The sequence below is a fragment of the Notamacropus eugenii genome, chromosome 1, assembly GCF_028372415.1.
Source record: "Notamacropus eugenii isolate mMacEug1 chromosome 1, mMacEug1.pri_v2, whole genome shotgun sequence".
NCBI classification, from domain to species: Eukaryota; Metazoa; Chordata; class Mammalia; order Diprotodontia; family Macropodidae; genus Notamacropus; species Notamacropus eugenii.
Window position 1 is genome coordinate 442126375 of NC_092872.1, and position 18881 is coordinate 442145255.

Sequence of the window (18881 nt, forward strand, 5' to 3'; positions counted from 1 at the left end):
TGACTATGAAGCATGTGTTTGGTCTGTGCCTTGCAGGACATCTACCAGTGGTGTGGCACTGACAGTAACCGTTTTGAGCGACTCAAGGCCACCCAAGTGTCCAAGGGCATCCGAGACAATGAGCGGAGTGGCCGGGCCAAAGTGCACGTTTCAGAGGATGGATCTGAGCCTGAGAGGATGCTCCAGGTGATGCTTCTTGGTATTTGACCCATAGTGAGGCAGTTGTGACTCTACCCTTGGGGTGGGGGGGAGGGATTGGTTTAACATTGTCCTTTAGCTCATGTCCCTGTGAAAGGTGTCACTGTAGAGGAACCCAAATTCCCAGAGACTATTAGGCATTTTGGCTTCTTCCTGTAGTTTCTCCCAAAGGTGTACAGTCTTTTAGGATGACTGAGTAGAAATTCACCTCTGTTTTGGTACATGCTGGGACTATGGGCCTCACCTTTTGGGTATACTGCTCTGTGGGGACATCAGTTGGATGTCCTGCCTACTGGGGTGGGACAAGCTCCCTAAAATGATTCCTTTCCCAAGGAGACCAGGCCTTGGGACTGTGCCTGGTGTCTTAGGGTTCTGTAGCTATTTCCCTCTCATAAAGGAAAGACCAGCATGTCAGAGACCACAAAACATATACTCAATGGCCCCTTGATAGACCTGCCAGAAACAGAAAAGAATCCAGAGATGTGGCTGCTAGCGATCAGCCTGTGGTCTAGCTCCCATTAGCAAGGGGAAGGACCAGGATAAACATGGAGAAAGGATGCTTTGAGGGAAAATCTCACAAGACTTTCAGAGTTGAAAAGGGCCTCAGATGATCATCCACTATAAGAGATTGCCCAGCCTCCTTTTGAAATCCTCTGATATTATTGAACTTCCAACCTCCTGAGATAGCCCATCTGCTCTAGGGTGGCTCTGATTGTTAAGAACTTTTCTCTTACATCCCTTTTCTTCTTTGTAATTTTGTACTCACCTCTCTTAGTTCTATCCAATTCAGGCTGTTCCATCTTTGGACTGGAGGCCATCCACACCTGGAGGGGCAGATGACTGGGAGCCTCCCACGTTGTTGGCCTGTGCCCACAGGCTTATGTTTCCCTTTCTTCATCTCTGCTAGGTCCTGGGACCCAAGCCCATTCTGCCTCCAGGAACAGATGACACTGCCAAAGAGGATGCAACCAATCGCAGACTTGCAAAGCTCTACAAGGTAGGCATCATGGCCTAGTTGAAAGAACCCTGACTTTGGAGGCAGAGTCATTGGGCTTGAAGTTCAGCTCTGCTTCTTTCTAGCTGTGTCACCAGTGGTTGGCCGCTTAACTTCTTAATCCTAAACCTGATATTCCTCATCTGTGAAATAGAGTTAATAATATCTGCTCTGCCCACTTCCTGGGGTGGTTGTGGGGCCAAATGAAACCATGGATGGAAAATACCTTCTAAAATTTAAGAACTGTATAAGCATCATCTTGCTATTATTATTACAAGGTATGGAGAAATATCTGGGACAAGGGATCTGCCTGACGTGGGCTTAGCATGAAAAGTGGTCTAAGCTGGTGTAGCCTGGGAATAAAGGGGAGACAAGGGAGAGTCACTAGTTCAACTTGTAGTTTTCTCAAACTGGATTCCATCCAAGGTCCTGGCCTCCATAGCTTTTGCCAGATGTTCCACTCCAAATATAGAGCACACCAGTCAGGAACACCCCTGGGCTTAATAGTGCAGTGCAGAGAAATAAACATTAAACTCTAAGAATCAAGGAGTCTGGGTTCTTGTCACGGCTTTGCCACTAACTCTTTGTGACCTTGGACAAATTACTCCCCCTGTCTCCAAACTTCAGTTCCCTTATCTCCCCAGTTGGGGAGAATAAACAGTTCTTGGCCTTGACTACCTTCGCTGGTGTGTTGTGAAGACAAAAGGAGATATCCAAAAATGTGTCTTATGAAGTTTCAACGTTCTGTTGAAATACTTGGAGAAAAAACACTACTGTCTGGGTGCTTTGAGTGAGAGGGTAGTAACTTTGGAATTTGGGCCCCACTCCTGAATCTGGCTCTGTGGAGTTTGGGAGTGAGATGGCAACCAAGTGATCAAGGAAAAAACCTAGAGCCCTTTTCAAGGGCTGAGCAGGAAGATACTGATGCTGCACTGCTCTTTTCCCTAACAGGTTTCCAATAGTGCTGGCACTATGGCTGTGTCCTTGGTGGCTGATGAGAACCCCTTCTCTCAGGCAGCCCTGAGCTCGGATGACTGCTTTATCCTGGACCATGGCACAAATGGGAAGATCTTTGTCTGGAAAGGTATCCTAGAAATGAGGGTTAGGGTGGGGAGCATTTCAGATCTCATTTGTACAAGGTCTCCCAAATCAGCGGTTCTAGGCAGCTTTATCCCTGTCCAGGAGTTGTTTCTGTTTGCTAAAGGAGAGGGCACAAGGGTGGAAGCATGAGTGGAAACCCTTTTCTTATAGTGTACATTAAGACTACAAACCTCTTTCTGGAGACTCCTGGAGAGGCAGTGGAAAGTACATTGATTCTGGAGTCAGAAGACCTAGATTCAGATCCTGTCTCTGCCATTTACCTGTGTTGTGACCCTGGGCAAATCACTTAACCTGTTTGGGTCTCAATTTCCTCATCTATAAAATTAAGGGATTGGATTAGTAGGACTTTGAAGTTCTTTCCACTTAATTGGTCTATGATCCTGTGATTCCAGTGTGCAGAAGGGAGTCTATGGAATATATTTCTGCCCTTTGGTTGTAAGCCCAGTAGGATGGAATTAGGTCTCCTCTGTCAGTTAGGTCTGACCTCCCGTGGAGGTCAGACTCTGAGGCTGAGTGGTAGAATAAGACCCCCTGGTCCAGTAATTGTCAGGAAGGGGCACAGTACAGAGTGACCTCCTCTTGAGAGAGAGAGAGGAATTAGGAAAGCTAATTGTGAATAACCAGATGAGGATGGGGAAAATGGACCTGTTATTTGGAGCTCAGAGTTCCTGATTCCCTGGAACTTGTGTTGCTTCTGGGAGACATTAAAGCAATCTGAGCCTCAGCTATGTCTGGCTGCAAACCCACATAGTGAATATCTCAGGAGAGGAGAGATCCCTTCTCTTGGGGTTCTGGATGCTACTTATTGTCAAGAAGGTCCAGGGTTCGCTCTGAACCCCAGAGCTATGTCTCTGAGCTGAGCCTCCCCACTGGAGTTCCAGGGTGGTCAGGCAGGAAGTTTCTTTCCTTGGAATCTCCCAATTTGAATGGTTCTCTCAACTCACCCACAGGCAGACAGGCTAACTCAGAGGAGAGGAAGGCTGCGCTCAGGAGTGCCTCTGACTTCATCTCCAAGATGAACTATCCCAAGCATACCCAGGTGAGATACTAAGGTCTCTGTGACTGAGGGGAGCAGCATGGGGTGCTCAGCCCTGTGCCCCAAGGCCTGGACCAATAAAACAAAAAGGAATAGAATAACCCTGAGGAGGGGAGGCTGCCCTGGGGTAATGTCAGAAAATGGAAAAGGAGGGTGGGTCAGTCAAGGTAACCAAGTGAGTTACAGAATAACTGCCAGGTGCCTAGCACCTAAGATGAGGGGCATGAAAGTGTAAGGCACGGTCACTACCCTCAGGGGAAGAAATGCCACTTATATCGTAGTATCATCAAAGTGGGTCCTTCCTCTAAACCCTTTATCCTGAATTGTGATGAGCCTTTTGACACTGAATTAGACTGGTTCTTGGATGACAAGATCACCGTCTGTTTCCAGGCCTGCCCTTGAAACTTTTCCAGCTTGATAGGGTCCCCAGAGCTTGCATTCTGTAGCTACATAGCCCTTGGGAGCTCAGAGTCACCAACAGACCTCAGCAGGACATCAGAGGCGGACTTTAATTCTCTGTCTTCTGTGTGTGTGTGTGTATGTGTGTATATATATGTATGTATATACATATATATGTGTATATATACATATGTACCTAGAGTTAGACTTCCAAATATGTATACACACACATACACACACACACACGTATATACACACATATATATACTACTAGATGTGAGCTCAGTGAGCGTAGGGAAGGTGCCTTCTCTAAACTTTTTTATCTCCCCCAAGGCCTAGCACCCTGCATGGCACACAGTTGACCATGCATTTTCTTTTCATTGAATTCAGAATTTTATTGTTCTAGTTTTGACCCTCTGTAAACCTCCTCTAAATTTCTGGAGTTCTTGTCCCGTCTCCAAACACAGAATTGGGTTCTAGAGTTTCTAGGCACCAAGTTGATCAATGTTTCAATCAGTTATCACCAAGAATTTATTAAGCACCTCATAATATGCTAGGCACTGTGCTTGTTGCTGGGACAAAAACAAAATGGCTCATGGCCTTTATGAGCTGATGTTCTATAGGGGGAAGTAGCATATCCATATGTGGTACTTTTATATCTGATTGAGGGCATCTTCAGGTTGAATTCTTTTTAAAAATAATCTTGTTCTTACTGGCATTTTTGTTTTTATGACACCTTCTTTTATGTGTATGTCCCCCCCACACCCCACTCATCTACCTAGTGAGCCATCACTTCTAACAAAAATTAGAAAGAAGAAAGAAAGGGAAAAACAGTTCAGCAAAACCAATCAACACATCAGTTGTGCCTGAGAGTATATGTACTATTAGATACCCAGAGTACCCTATTTTGATGGTATTTTATTTTTTTCAATTATGTGTAAAGACAATTTTTAGCATTCATTTTTACAAGAATTTGAGTTCCCAATTTTTCTTCCTCCTTCCATCCCTCCCTCCCTCCTCTTCCCTCCCCTCCTTCTTCCTAAAATGGTAAGCCATTTGATATAGGTTATATATGTGCAATCATGTAAAACATATATCCATATTAGACATAGTTGTGAAAGAAAAAACAGATCAAAAGGAAAAAAAAATCACAAAAAAAGGAAAAGAAAATGGCATGCTTCAGTCAGCCTTAGAGTCCATTGGTTCTTCATCTGGGTATGGACAGCATTTTCCATCATAATCCTTTGTAATTGTCTTGGATCATGATATTGTTGAGAAGAATTAAATCATTCATAGCTGATCATCACACGATGTTGCTGTTGACTCTGTTTCCTGGTAATGTTTTCCTGGTTCTACTTATTTCTGTTTGTAGAGTTCGTTGATTCTTAAAAGGCAGATTCAGTTCAGTTTTCTTGAGACCCTAAGGGATCCTGGTGATACGGTAACCTCTTCATCATCCTATGTTGTATCTCCTTCCTCCCTAGGTCCAAGTCATTCCACAAGATGGTGAAACCCCACTGTTCAAGCAGTTTTTCAAGAACTGGAGGGATCGGGATCAGACCCAGGGCCTGGGAGTGGCCTACGTTTCCAGCCACATCGCCAATGTTGAGCGGGTGCCTTTCGATGCTGCCACCCTGCACAACTCCACTGCTATGGCTGCCCAGCATGGCATGGAAGATGATGGCACTGGCCAGAAGCAGGTATCACGTTGATGGAAGCATTGGCAGTGGGGTGGAAAGGAGGGAGGAGTGCTCCTAATTCCAAATCCTGTGCTATTTCCATTGAAACGCACTGTTCTTGCAGACTCTAGACATACTAGGGAAATAGATATAGATCTATAATTATATTATATTTATTATTATATATTTACAATTATATTAAAAGGTATATAGAAGGTATATAATTGTATTATAAGGTAGAAAAATATGTAATATTTTATGCATTATATATAATTATATAAATAGTATAACATATTATAATTAAAACAATAACTTGCATTTATATAGCATTTTAAAGTTTTCAAAGCACTTTATAAAATATTATCTCATTTTATCCTCACAACAATACTAGGAAATAGGTGCTATATTATCTTCATTTACAGATGAGGAAACTGAGGCTGACAGAAATTAAATGACTTGCTCAGGGTCTAACATCCAATAAAGGTCTGAGGCTCCTGGTCTTCCTAGCTCCAGATCCAGAGCACCATCCACTGCTCTACCTAGCTTACTGATGTACCTTTTGGTACACAGCAATTTCATTGTAACCTTAACACTAATGACTTTAAGGTTTCAAAGTGTTTTCCTTTGTGAGATGACCACCTTATAGATGAGAAAACTGAGTATCAGAGAGGTGTAATGCTTCACTCCAGGACACACAGGCAGCTTTCAAACTTGACTTCCAGTATACCAGTCTTAATACTACAACCTACTAACCTACTGTCCTTTAGAGGAAGAACTATGAGACTTTGAATCAGATTCACTTGTTCCAAGTCTCTGATTGGCTTCATGCCTTCCGCAGAGTAGTTTTTTGGTTCCTTGTAGTTGGGAGCCTGCAGCCTGGTATAGGGAACAAAGTCAGGAGTCCTGATTTCTTCTGCCAGCTGAGCCACAAATTTGCTGGATAACCTTTGCCAGTAATGATGATAATAACTAACATTTATGTTGAACTCAGTACTTTACAAACCCTTCTACATGTGCATCTTGTTTGATCTTCATAACATCCTGATGAAGTTGTTAATACCTCTTGTTGTATCTTAGATGGGGAAAATGAGGCACAGGATGAGGAAACAACTTGGTCAAGACTATATAGAGTTAAGGGGCAGTCAGGATTTGGGCTCAGATCTTTTCACCCCAAATCCAGTGCTCTTTACCCTGCACCACACTATTTCAAAGCATTTTCCCTTCTCTGGGACTCAGTTTCCTCATCTGTAAGGTGAGCTATCTGGACAAAATGTACTCTGGCATTCGTTCCAGCAGTAATATTCTGAGATTTAATTTGAAAGGCCATTGTGTTGGGGGGAAACTGTTCCCACAGGGCCACCAGAGGGCGGTGTAGGACAGCAGACAAATTTAGAAGGCTTTGTGCTAGCCCCTTTGGAGTAGCTGATGGGTGTCGTTGACACAGAATATCTCCTAGTATGTCAATAGGGAAATCCTGAGGAGATTATCCTAAATTCAACCAGTCCATCCCCTTCCCTGTAGGCAAGCACTGTGCCTGGGGCTGACCAAGAATTGGTAAAGGAGAATGTTGCAGATGGCCCTTCAGAGAATGTTGTAAATCGTCCTTCAGAGAATGACAGTTCTTAGTCCAAGGGTGTCAAACTGAGAGAAATGGGGCTACCAGTCCATACGTAAGGATCCCTGCAGGCCACATATTGACTTTTAAAATGTAATATTACCTATGTTTTTATTTTGTTAAAAATATCCCAGTAACATTTTAATCTGGTTTGGGCTATATTCAAGAGTGTTGTGGGTCACATGCGGTCTATGGGCCATGTGTTGGACATTTCTAGTTTAGTCTGCCTAAGTTGAGCTATTTATGGAAACTGAGGCTCTGAGAGAGGAAGCGACTTGCCCAAGGTCACAGATCTACAGAACTGACTGGGACCCTACCAATTATTGCATCAAACTCTCTCATTTTACAGATGAAGAAAATGAAACCTGAAGATGAGCTGTGCCCAGCTCAAAGCCACATCACTAGAATGTTGTGGTGGAGTCTGCATTTGAACTCAGATCTTCTCTTTTAAGTCTAGCTCTCTTTCCACTGTATCATGAGAAAGCCTCCTAACCCATCTCCCCATCTGCCTGCATTGTGCATGTCTCTGATTGTCTCGTTGCTTTGGCAGATCTGGAGAATTGAAGGCTCTGACAAAGTTCCAGTGAGCCCCTCCACTTACGGCCAGTTCTATGGAGGTGACAGCTACATCATTCTGTACAACTATCAGCATGCAGGACGACGGGGACAGATCATCTATAACTGGTAAGAATTCTGGGGTGTGAAGATGGGCTAGGACAGCTGTCATTTGGGAGGACTTTCAATCAACACTACTGATGGAACTGAGAGGTAGCGTGATGTGATGGAAAGGACATCTGAATGACCCTGGGAGTCTGGATTTTAGTTCCTGCTTCTGCCTCAGACTTTGGTAAACTACTTCCCCTTTCTGGGATCTGGTTTTCCTATCTGAAATGAGAGGGGTTGGATTAGATACTTCCTTCTAGATTAGATAATGATGGTCTATGATGAGTAGATTTCATTACTGTCCTTGCATTTGAGGTCTCCTGGGGCAGCAGAGCCTGGGGGTCCTACTGTCATATATTTACTCAGAGTGCTGGGACAAAAAAAAAATACAATTTCTTATAGTCTACTGGGCGAGATGGTGCTCCTCTTAGAGTTTCAATTTCCTTGCTCCATCTGTAAAGTGGGGATTATATGCTTGACTGCATGAGACCATGTGTAGACAAGTAGAAATAATGAATAAGACAGGGCTCTGCAGAACATTGTGAAAATGAAAAGTGGCAATAATTATATCAACTCACGTTATACTGTGCTTTCCTCATGACAAGTCTGAGAGGTAGGGAGTTTATTGATTACGATTCCCATTTAATAGATGAGGAAAGTAAGGCCCAGAGAAATGAAGTGCTTTATCTTGGGGTCAAGTAGTTATTTGGTGATAGGGCTAGATTGTGACTCCAGGCCTCCTGACTACAAGGCCAGTGTTCTGTTATTACATTTGCCACCTCTGTAATGAGGGTACTGATGCCGATGATTATCTTTTAGGCAGGGGGCTGATTCCAGCTCGGAAGAGCGTGCCGCAGCTGCCATCCTTACAGTAGAGTTGGATAAGGAATTAGGCGGTACTGCAGTACAGGTAATATACCGCCCCTCAACCCCACGTAAATGTTATCAGTGAGTAGCCTTTCACTTCCAAATCTTGGCCATACTCTGCAGAACTAGGCCCTCTTGTGCACCAGTCAAAGGAAACCGATGGCCTACTCAGGGGGGAGAAGTCCTTTGTGTGATGCTTGCTTCATGTTGGTAGAGCTGGAGGGCATACTAGGATGCCACTGGGAGACATTTGCAGCTATCTAGCTATGGCATAGCCTCTCCCCTCCCCCAACAATCCCAAGACATCTTCAGTGCCTTTGAAAGGCAAAGGGAAAGATCTGAGTAGAGAGTGGCATGTGTGTGGAGGGAGAATCCCAGAGCCCACTGCCTCTCTTGAAGGAGCAAACCTCTCATAGGCAATCATTTTTAAGCTGATGCTTAGCTGCCCTGGCACTCTGATCTCAATACATACACATGCATGAATACCATTTACACATAACATAAACATGTGTATGTACAATGCTTACCTTTAATACAACTGCCTACTCACGTTGTATGTGTGTTTACATCTGTTCCTGCTTCTTTACATGCACACATATGGGTAACCAGTTGGTAATGCCCTCACACTGTAAACCTTATATATGCATATGTACATATATGTGCATTACAGTATTTTAAGATTATGTATGTGTGTGTGTAGTATTTGTAAGGAGTTGTGCATTGGCACCATGATATGCACATATATGTACATCTACACATACAAACACATGATGATGTTTTACAGTGTATTGCGTGCATATTCTGTGCAATGTGTATGTATATATATTTATAGCACATAATATGCGTTGTGCATTTTGTACAACATACATATGTACATATGTATGGACACATGCATATATTAGCAGACACACAAGCATATCCATATCACAGAATGCATACCCACACACAAACATACCTTTTAACTTCCCTTGAGTTTGGTGGGGGAAGAGTCTGGAGGAGAAAAATAGGATGACGCCTCCCCCTCCCCACCACCCCCATCCACACACCAGGCCTTTTCTGACTGTTGCTCTGACACCTTGTCTTCACTGCCTTTTCCTAGAGCCGAGTTGTGCAGGGCAAGGAGCCTGCCCACCTGATGAGCCTATTTGGCGGTAAGCCTATGATCATCTACAAAGGTGGCACCTCCAGAGAGGGTGGGCAGACAGTCCCTGCCAGTACCCGCCTCTTCCAGGTTCGCTCCAGCAGCTCCGGAGCCACCAGGGCCGTGGAGGTAACTCCCACATCTTCTCCTAGCCTGGGGTTGGAAGCAGGCACAGAGTATCAGACTGAGAGGAGGTGAGTCCAGGGCTTGGAGCCCCTGGCTCCCCAAACCTTCCCCTCCAGAATACCTCAGAAGTAGCAGCCCTGACCATGAGCCTATGTGATGATACTCTGATCTGCTGTGGGTGAGACTTTGAAGTCACTGCAGGAATGGAAAGCATAACTGAAACCTTAAGGAGGCCTAGCTGGATCTGAGGGAGAGTTGAACATCTAAATCCTCCCTTTCATGTTAGCAGAAAGAATCTCACTGTGAGAGCCAGGTCACCACAAGGTTGCAAGATGTAGTAGAAAGGACAAGGGATTTTGAGTCCAGAGACCTGAACTGCCATGAGACCCTAGCTGTGTGACCCAGCACTTTGCTGGGCCTCTGGCTCCTCATCTGCAAAATGGTGACCATACCTCTGCTCTCTACTTTATTATAAGAAAACCTGTTGTTCAAACTGCCTCGTCAGTGTCAGCGTCCTTGAGCTGGTGTTGGGAGGCTCTGGCCAGGTCATGTGGTCTGGACCTCTAGGCTGCTCTCAGATGCCTCTTAAGGTAGCCCTTCCAACAATGAACTTTATGATTCTATTTCTCTCCCTTCTAGAAGAAAGGCAAACCCCAAAGGAACAGAACACAGGGAGGTGACCAGGGAACCAGGTTCAGTGTCAGTGCTGAGTGAATCCTCAGTCAGAATAGGAGATGAATCCCTTGATTCTTCATACAAAGTGGGAAACTTATGATCTGAGAGAAGATCATGGGATTTTAAAGCTACAAGGGACTTTGCTTATTCTCTCGTCCAGCTTTCTCATTTCCTAAATGAGGAAACTCCGGCCCAGTGGTCACAAAGGTGGTGGATGGCCAAGTTGGGATGGAACGCCAGTCCTCTCATTCCCATCCACAACACTCTCCTGCCTCTCTAATGTTATTATTTCAGCACCATTTTTACAAATATTCTAATGGTTCTCTGATTCATTCTCTTGGGCTTCAAAGAACTTGTTTTGTCTAAAGGTTTATAACTCTTTCCCCTCATTGTGAGTGGGGCTTGTGGGGAAGCACCTGGAGAATTCAGGATGGTTTTTAATCTGGTTATTAGTACATGGAATGATTTCCCCTGGGGGCATCCCCACTTTCCCCCCAAGGTGAACCCGGCTGCAAGTGAACTGAACTCCAATGATGCCTTTGTACTGAAAACTCCATCATCTGCCTATCTGTGGGTGGGTGAAGGAGCCAGCGACACAGAGAAATCTGGGGCCCAGGAACTGCTGAAGGTGCTGAAGGCTCAGCCTGTGCAAGTGGCTGAGGGCAGTGAGCCAGGTAGGGACCTTGAGGGCCTGGCATGGACATGGAGTTGGGATATCCTTCTGAGCAGTTGCCTGGTGGATGCTTACCTCTCACCTTTGATGAGCTGTCCTGCTCAGGCACAGTGCTGAAGGAGAGGACTGTCTTGAGCACAACTTAGCCAGCAGGGTTAACTAACCCTTTACAATTCACTGATTCACCCCTTATTGCAGCTGGGAAAGGGAGGCCCTCTAGAGTCCATTTTATCTCTTCCTCTATCTCCAGAATAAATTGTCCTCCCTTTCAACTTTGGTGAGTGACTGCAGTGGGCTTAGACCGGCTCTAAGTGCTTTGAGGACTGCAAAAAGAGATGATAGGAGTCCCTGCCCACAGGCAGCTTACAGGCTAGTTGGGAGGCAGACTTAATACAGTGCCTGGCATATAGAAGGCACTTAATAAATGCTTATTGACTGATGGTTCATAAGAAACAGCATGTGCAGTGTGGTGCAGTAGTATCATAAGAGACCTTGATTCAAATCCTGGCTCTGACCTTTACTAGGCACCAGATTGTAGGCAAAAGACAACCTTTCAGAGCTTTAAGCTTCTTTATCTTTAAAATGGGGATAATGCTTGCATCTGAACTCAACAGAGTGTTGTAAGGAAAATGCTTTTGAATAATTATAATCACCAAAGAAATATGATTTTTTTATGTGCTGAGTCTTCAGTGGGTGACACAAAACTTAAGTATTACAGGAATCTGGAGGTGGGAGAGAGATCAGCTTGGGCTGAAGTGATCAGGGAAGGTCTTTTGGAGGGGGTGAGACTCCAACTGGGCCCTGTAGCCTGGGTAAGATTTTGATAGTCTGGAGAAGAGGAGGAACAGAGTATGCCAGGGCTCTCCTTAGTGAGAGGATTGTCTTGTGCAAAGGGGCTAGTGGGAGAAGGCCTTCCTGTTTAAAAACAAATTTTCTTTTCTCAATTAGCAAGCATTTTCCTTTTTCTTCCTTCCCCCAATGAAAAACTTAAAGATAAAAAAAAACCCTTATAATACACAATCAATAGAAACAAATCCCCACATTGGCCATCTCATTCTGCACTTTGAGTCCAACCTGTCTGTAAGGAAGTGGGTCACATTTTCATCATCATTCCTCTGGAATGGGAGTTATTCATTGTGTTAGAGTTCTTAATTCTTACAAAGTTGATGGTCTTTATAGTGCTAATATTGAATAAATTCCTTTAATTCTACTCATTTCATACAAGTTTTCCCAAGTTTGTTTAAAATTGTCCCTTTTGTCATTCCCTATGACTTATAGGTTCATTACATTCATATACAAGTATGCTGGTAAATGGTTAATGGTAGACTCTGTGGGAAAAAAAAGGGCTCACAATACACTTCTAAATTTAATATGAATCATTAACATTTCTGGCCATTATTTTCTTAACTCTAGACAGTCAATAACACAACAAAATCAATCAAGCGCTGATATGTAGCATTTGTAAATTTCTGGGGTGTATAAATGATCACACTGGAAATTTAATAATTTGGTCTTTCTGTCAGTTGGAGCCAGCTTGTAACTCCCAACATCCTAGTGCTTACACCATACTCTCTTCAACCATTTCCCAATTTTGGGGCAACTCCTTAGTTCCAGATTCTTTGCCTTCACAAAAGGAGTTGTTATAAATATTCTTGTACGTGTATGAGTTCTTTTTTTTCTGATCTCTTTGTGGATAGACCTAGTAGTAGTACTGTTGGGTCTAGGGTATTCACCATTTAGTAACTTCCAGGGGCATAGTTAAGAGGATTTTTTTTTTTGGCCTAGGTATGAAATATAAGAATTAATGGAGTCATGTTTGGGGGAAGAGGGAGGCTTAGGAACAGTTGGTTTGATCAGTGGAGTAAGGATTCTTCCCTCAGGACTAATGAGACTCAAAGGTGGTGAAATCTATCCACAGAGGAAGCCAAGAAGGCAGCAACTTATTTGTCTGTTTGTCCCTCACAGATAGCTTCTGGGAAGCCCTGGGTGGGAAGGCTGCATATCGCACATCTCCACGGCTGAAGGACAAGAAACTAGACGCCCATCCTCCTCGTCTATTTGCCTGCTCCAACAAGATTGGCCGCTTTGTGGTGAGTTCGAGAAAAGAGGCCTCAAGCCGTCTCCCTCTCTCTGCTTTCCCTTGTCAAAGAAACGACCAAGATCATGGGGCCAGTTTGGACCCCACATACAAGTTAATTTGATTGAGTTTACACAGATGGTGTTTTCCCTTGTGTAGGAAGAGGGTGTGGAGTTTCTCCCTGGTTTTTCATCATCTGAGACAAATTCATGGGGCAAAAACAGACCCATTCTTTTCCTAGTTATGTGATCCTTGAGAAGACTGTTAAAGCCTCTCTCTGTACAGTAGGAGCAAAAACACTTATTTTGGATGATTTGAGTATAAAATCATTACAATAGTATGATTCTTGTTAGTTAGATAAAGGTTCATAATAGGCTTATAAGGATGGAGATCAAAAACCCTGGGGACACAAAGAGATCTCTGATGATAGGAAGGGCTGCCTCGTCATTAAAACATAACAGATTGAAAGGCAACCTTGGCACAGTGGACAGGGAGCTGGCCTCAGAGTCAGGAGAAACTGGGTTTAAATCCTGCCTCTGACACAAGATCCTTGACCTCTTAGTGTCCTGGGCAAATTTCTAAGGCTAATAAGTTGCATTACAATGCATGGAATGCATTGGTTGGAAGGAGGGGTCTCTTCACCAGGATTTCCACTGAAGTTACAGGTCCATGCCAAAAACAACTAAACCCAAAACACGGATACAGTGGATTGATTCCCAGTGGTAAGGATATTGGTGACCCTTCCCACTTGCTGCGATAGCTCACTTTATGCGGGTGTGTGGCCCCACCCACATTGACTTTGACTTCTCTCCCAGCATTACATGGCACCAGAGCTTGATTTGAGTTCAAATCTCACCTCAAACACTTCCTCAGCTATCCAACCCTGAACAAGTCGATTAACCTCTTACAGTCTCAGTTTCCTCATCTGTAAAATGGGAGTAATCCTAGCACTTATTTCCTAAGTTTGTTGTGAAGGTCAAATGAGATAACATATGTAATATGTGTGTAATGTATGATTACCGTATGCACTCCTTACTCCCACTTGACTTCAACACTCATCAGTTTGGGGAGGGGGAAAGGGAGATGGGATGTCACTCCTCGGACTGGACCAAGTTGAGAGCCTCCTCCTGCCAGCCATTTAGCAAAGGAAGGCATATAGGCCGGCATCTATATTTTATGAGAAAATCACTGGATTAAGAGTGAGAAATTCTTGAGTTTTGTCCCTGTTCCGCCATTTTACTAGTTGTATGTTGTTATTCAAATCATTTAATATCACTGAGACTTAGCTTCCTTATTTAGAAGGTGGAGATTTTGCCCCTATAGTGCCTGTAGCATATGAGTATCTTTAGATGATTTTGAATGGCAAGAGCCTAGAGAAGGGAAGGGATTTCTTTTTCTCTATTTTATTAATCCTTCCTGCTTCTTTCCAGATTGAAGAGGTCCCTGGGGAATTTATGCAAGAAGATCTGGCTACAGATGATGTCATGCTCTTGGATACCTGGGATCAGGTCTGAAAGATGGGGGAAGGGAAGAAAAGGGAGGGAGGGGAAGAAAAGGGAGGGAGGGAAGATAGATAGGAGAATAGCTAGCTTAGCTACCTGGGCCCCATCCTTCTCAAAGGGATGGTCCCTCTACTGTGCATAATTACTTGGGAGAGGCTATAGCAAATGAAGTGCACTCTCCCATACCCCTCGTCCCCACCCAAGGTTAGTCTAAGGACATGATGAGATTTAACTTTCCTTTATCAGGCCTCCAGGGAGGCCCTTGCTCTTTGTCCTTTGTTCAAGCCTGTATAGTAACTGTCTCTGGGCTTGTGTGGGGAGGAGCTGGAGGGTTAGACAGCTTTCTAACTACTGAAGAACTGCATGTTCTAGTAGCACCCTTTAAGCCTTTACACCGTGGGACAAGATTCAGACCACCTTGTTCCTAATGGCAGCTCTGCATGCTTTGTTCCTACCTCTCTTCTTGTGGCAGAACCTTCAGCTGTTTCTCCCACAGACTATATAGTCTAAGGGACCCCACTTGAAATAGGGACATAGAGCCATCTGTGCTTCCAGGATTGAGGACTTAGCCCAGACCCAAGTACAAAGGAAAGTGATATTTGAAAGGATCATGTCTATCCTCCCTCATCAACTCTAACCTTGGTGGCTATCCTTCCCTGTATATAACTCATCTTTTTTCATGTTGAATGTGCAGGTATATGTCTGGGTTGGAAAGGACTCTCAAGAAGAGGAAAAGACAGAAGCTTTAGCATCTGGTAACTCCTTGTTACTTTTTTTTGTATTTTGATGTGGTTCAGCAGGAAATGAGATGAGGAGCAGGGTGGGGTAGAGGATGTTTGAGGTTGATTCTCCTGAGTGGTTAAAGGCTCATATTCTGGGACCCAATGTTTCTTTATAAGTAGCCATTGCTTTTTAGATCCCCCTCCTATAGCATCACTGTCTTCTACTTAAAACATTCAAAAAAGAAAATAGTGGGGAAAGCATTGAATGAGTGAGAATGAGGAAGGAGGCCTGGGTTCCAGGCCTGGCTACCAACTTCTAGTAGTGCTGCGATCTTTGAGCAAACACCTTTTCCTTTTTAGGTTTTAGTTCCCTCTGCTGGAAAAAAGAGGATGTTAGAATATTTAAGAGTTTCTTGGGTCCCCATTCCAGATTGAATATTGTAAGGCCCCTTCTAGCTGTAATATTTTATGTTCTAATGCACCTTCCAGTCTAAACAGCCTTTTATTCCATGACACAAAATGGCAAAGATGTATAAAAGCAGAATATCCAGGTTGGAAGAGACCTCAGAGATCGTCCAGTCCACCCCGTGCCTAAACATGGAACTTCTCTACTATATCTCTGACAAGTAGTCAGACCTCCCCTATTGTTAATGAAGATTCCACTGCCACCCAAGCCTACCCACTTTTGGACACTGTAATTATTTAGGAAGATGTTTCTTAAATCCAGGTGAAAGCTGCTTCTTTGCAGCTTTCACTCATAGTCTAGTTTTGCCCTTGGAGACCAAGCAGAATGAGTTTCATTTCTCTTTCCCATGATGGTCCTTCAGATACTTGAACATAGCAGTCATTCCCCCTTTTTCCCCTCCCCAAGTCTCTGCCTGTCTAGGCTAAACATCTCCGATTCCTTCAGATGGTCCTCTCATACCCCGTCTGAGAGGCACTCTAGTTTTTTAATGTCTTTCTTAAAACATGGCATCCAGAACTAAATCTTGAACTCTAGATGTGGTATGATGAGGGCAGGGAGGACTATCACCTTTGAGTTTTGGACTCTGTGCTTTATGAATGCAGTCCAATCTAGTATTTGCCAATTTGGCTGCAGTGTTTGCCCATGCGCAGCCCTCTGGGATATTTCCCTAGAGATCTCCCTCCAAGATGGCCTTGATATACTATTGACTACTTTTTAGGCCCAAGAATTTCCTTAATTTATAATCTATTTAACTAATGTTAGCATATTGCCCACATCTCTCCATCTTGTTTATGAGATAATCATAAGAGACAGATGTTTTGATCAAATCTAGTTACACTGTGCCTATGACATTTTCCTGATCTCCCTGTACCAAAAAAGAAAATTAGGTTGGTCTTCCATAACTTGTTCTTGAAGTTATGCTGGGTCTCAAGGATCACAGCTCCCCTTTCTAAATGCTCAAACCTATCTTTTATTGTATATTCTACATCTTTTTCCAGAATGTCATGTAGCTTGTTATATTGTTTTTCAGTTAGGGTGGCTAGGTGGTACAGTAGATAGAGTGCTGGGCTTGGAGTCAGGAAGACCTGAGTTCAAATCTAGCTTCAGACACTTACTAGCTGAGTGACCCCTGAGCAACTCACTTAACCCTGTCTGCCTCAGTTCCCTCATCTGTAAAATGAACTGGAGAAGGAAATGGTAAACCACTCCACTATCTTTGGCAAGAAAATCCCAAATGATGTCATGAAAAGTCATACATGACATCACTAAACAATAATTGTTTATTTATCCTTGCTTTCATCTTCTATGCATGCCTTAAAAAAGTCTAATTTGGCTGATAACTTCTCCTTGCATCCACATGTGTCTCTTTAGATATCTCCCACTTTCCTTTCTTATTGTTTGAGTTTGTGTCATCGGAATTTTTTTGAGAGCAGCCCATCAATTGCTTGCCTTCTCAAGGAAGGTGAGGGATAGGAAAGAGGAAAAGAACTTGGAACTCAAACTTTTTAAAAAAATGAATGTTAAATTTTTTTTTACATATAATTAGGAAATAGTTAACAAAGTATATTTTTAAAAATTGTATATTGTTAGAAGAGCATCCCATCCAGGAGGTCTGAATTTCCCTTTAAAATCTCAAGGCATGACATTTCTCTGATCTTTTTGAAATTTGCTTTTCCATATCTGGTGTGCCCATTAGACTCTGTCTGGGCTTTACTTCTCTATCATGAACTCTCTTAATAATGATTAGTTACTTCCTTCCAAAATTTCCATCATTTCTACTTTAGCAACAAGCCCACAGGCAGTTGGACGCAAGCTATATGTCATCATTTGCCAACTTCTATCCTAGGCCTTCGGTAAAGGAAGATAAAGATCCTAATAACCCCTGGGTTTTTGTTTCCCTCTCTGCATGTCTTTCTGCAGCTAAGCGGTACATTGAAACTGATCCTGCAAACCGGGATCGTCGAACACCCATCACGATTGTGAAGCAAGGCTTTGAGCCACCCTCATTCATGGGCTGGTTCCTTGGCTGGGACAGCAGCTACTGGGATGTGGACCCATTGGACAGGGCCATGGCTGAGCTGAATGTCTGAGGAGAATAAAACCTACCTGTTCTGGTGCCTTTGATAGCTGCCTATCCAGTTTTCAAAGAGACTGAGTCATGGCAGTTTCTTCCTTTTTTTTTTGGTGTTTTTGTTTTTTTACAGTAGCCTAATAGTTTTACAGTAGGTGAACATATCTTAATCTCTGTACTCTGGAGATTTCACATAATAAAAGCTTACATGGAACATGGAACATCTTAAATGTTTCTTTTAGTAAGAGTGAATAAGTGCTTATTCCTTTTTTTTTTTTTTTGTATAATAAGCAGTTTGAGTAGACAAAGGTAGATCAGTGGGTTTCTTAGAACTATTGACCACTGAATTGGAAGGGACCTTAAAAAATAAAATGTTAATCAACCAACTGGTAGTCATTATTATTGCTAGGCATTGAGCTAAGCACCAGGAACGCAAATGAAAGAATCCTTTCTTCAAAGAGTTGCCATTCCAGTGTGGGGAGAGGCAATCTGTTGGGGGAAGAACCCATGAGGAGACAAAGCAAAGAAGCAGTTCAAGGAGTCATGGGCTGACTAGCATGGGTGCTTCCTCCAATGAAGATTTCAAAGATAAGTTCCTCTCAATCAATGGAGGTGATATCAGTGTGAGATGGCTCTGGGAAAGAGGTCTGTAAATAATCTGGGGAGTGACTGGCTGAACAGTTTGGAGAGGCACTGGGGATGCAAATAAAAAATTAGCATGGTTCCTGACCTCAATAGCTTACTTGAAGTTTAGAACATAGACTATTCAAGTGGGAAAGAACCTCATAGATTGTCTAGTCCAGCTCAATCATTTTACAGTGAAGGAAATGAAAGCCCAGAGAGGTCTACAATATTTAGGAAAATAGGGGAGATATC

General features: G+C 43.3%; 1 protein-coding gene across 7 annotated transcripts in view; it reads left to right on the top strand.

Annotated features, from left to right (window-relative positions):
* The window catches only part of GSN (gelsolin), a 71452-nt gene extending 53226 nt beyond the window's left edge, over positions 1-18226 (top strand). For all 7 annotated transcript variants that reach the window (XM_072631791.1, XM_072631790.1, XM_072631792.1 and 4 more), the window contains 13 exons: positions 37-186; positions 1106-1195; positions 2144-2276; positions 3244-3332; positions 5213-5428; positions 7573-7706; positions 8505-8595; positions 9652-9822; positions 10994-11168; positions 13133-13257; positions 14675-14752; positions 15441-15501; positions 17855-18226. In XM_072631791.1, the coding sequence (XP_072487892.1) occupies positions 37-186; positions 1106-1195; positions 2144-2276; positions 3244-3332; positions 5213-5428; positions 7573-7706; positions 8505-8595; positions 9652-9822; positions 10994-11168; positions 13133-13257; positions 14675-14752; positions 15441-15501; positions 17855-18024 (1683 nt within the window). In that variant the 3' untranslated portion in view covers positions 18025-18226. The remainder of the gene's footprint in view (positions 1-36; positions 187-1105; positions 1196-2143; positions 2277-3243; positions 3333-5212; positions 5429-7572; positions 7707-8504; positions 8596-9651; positions 9823-10993; positions 11169-13132; positions 13258-14674; positions 14753-15440; positions 15502-17854) is intronic.
* Positions 18227-18881: the final 655 nt, after the last annotated feature.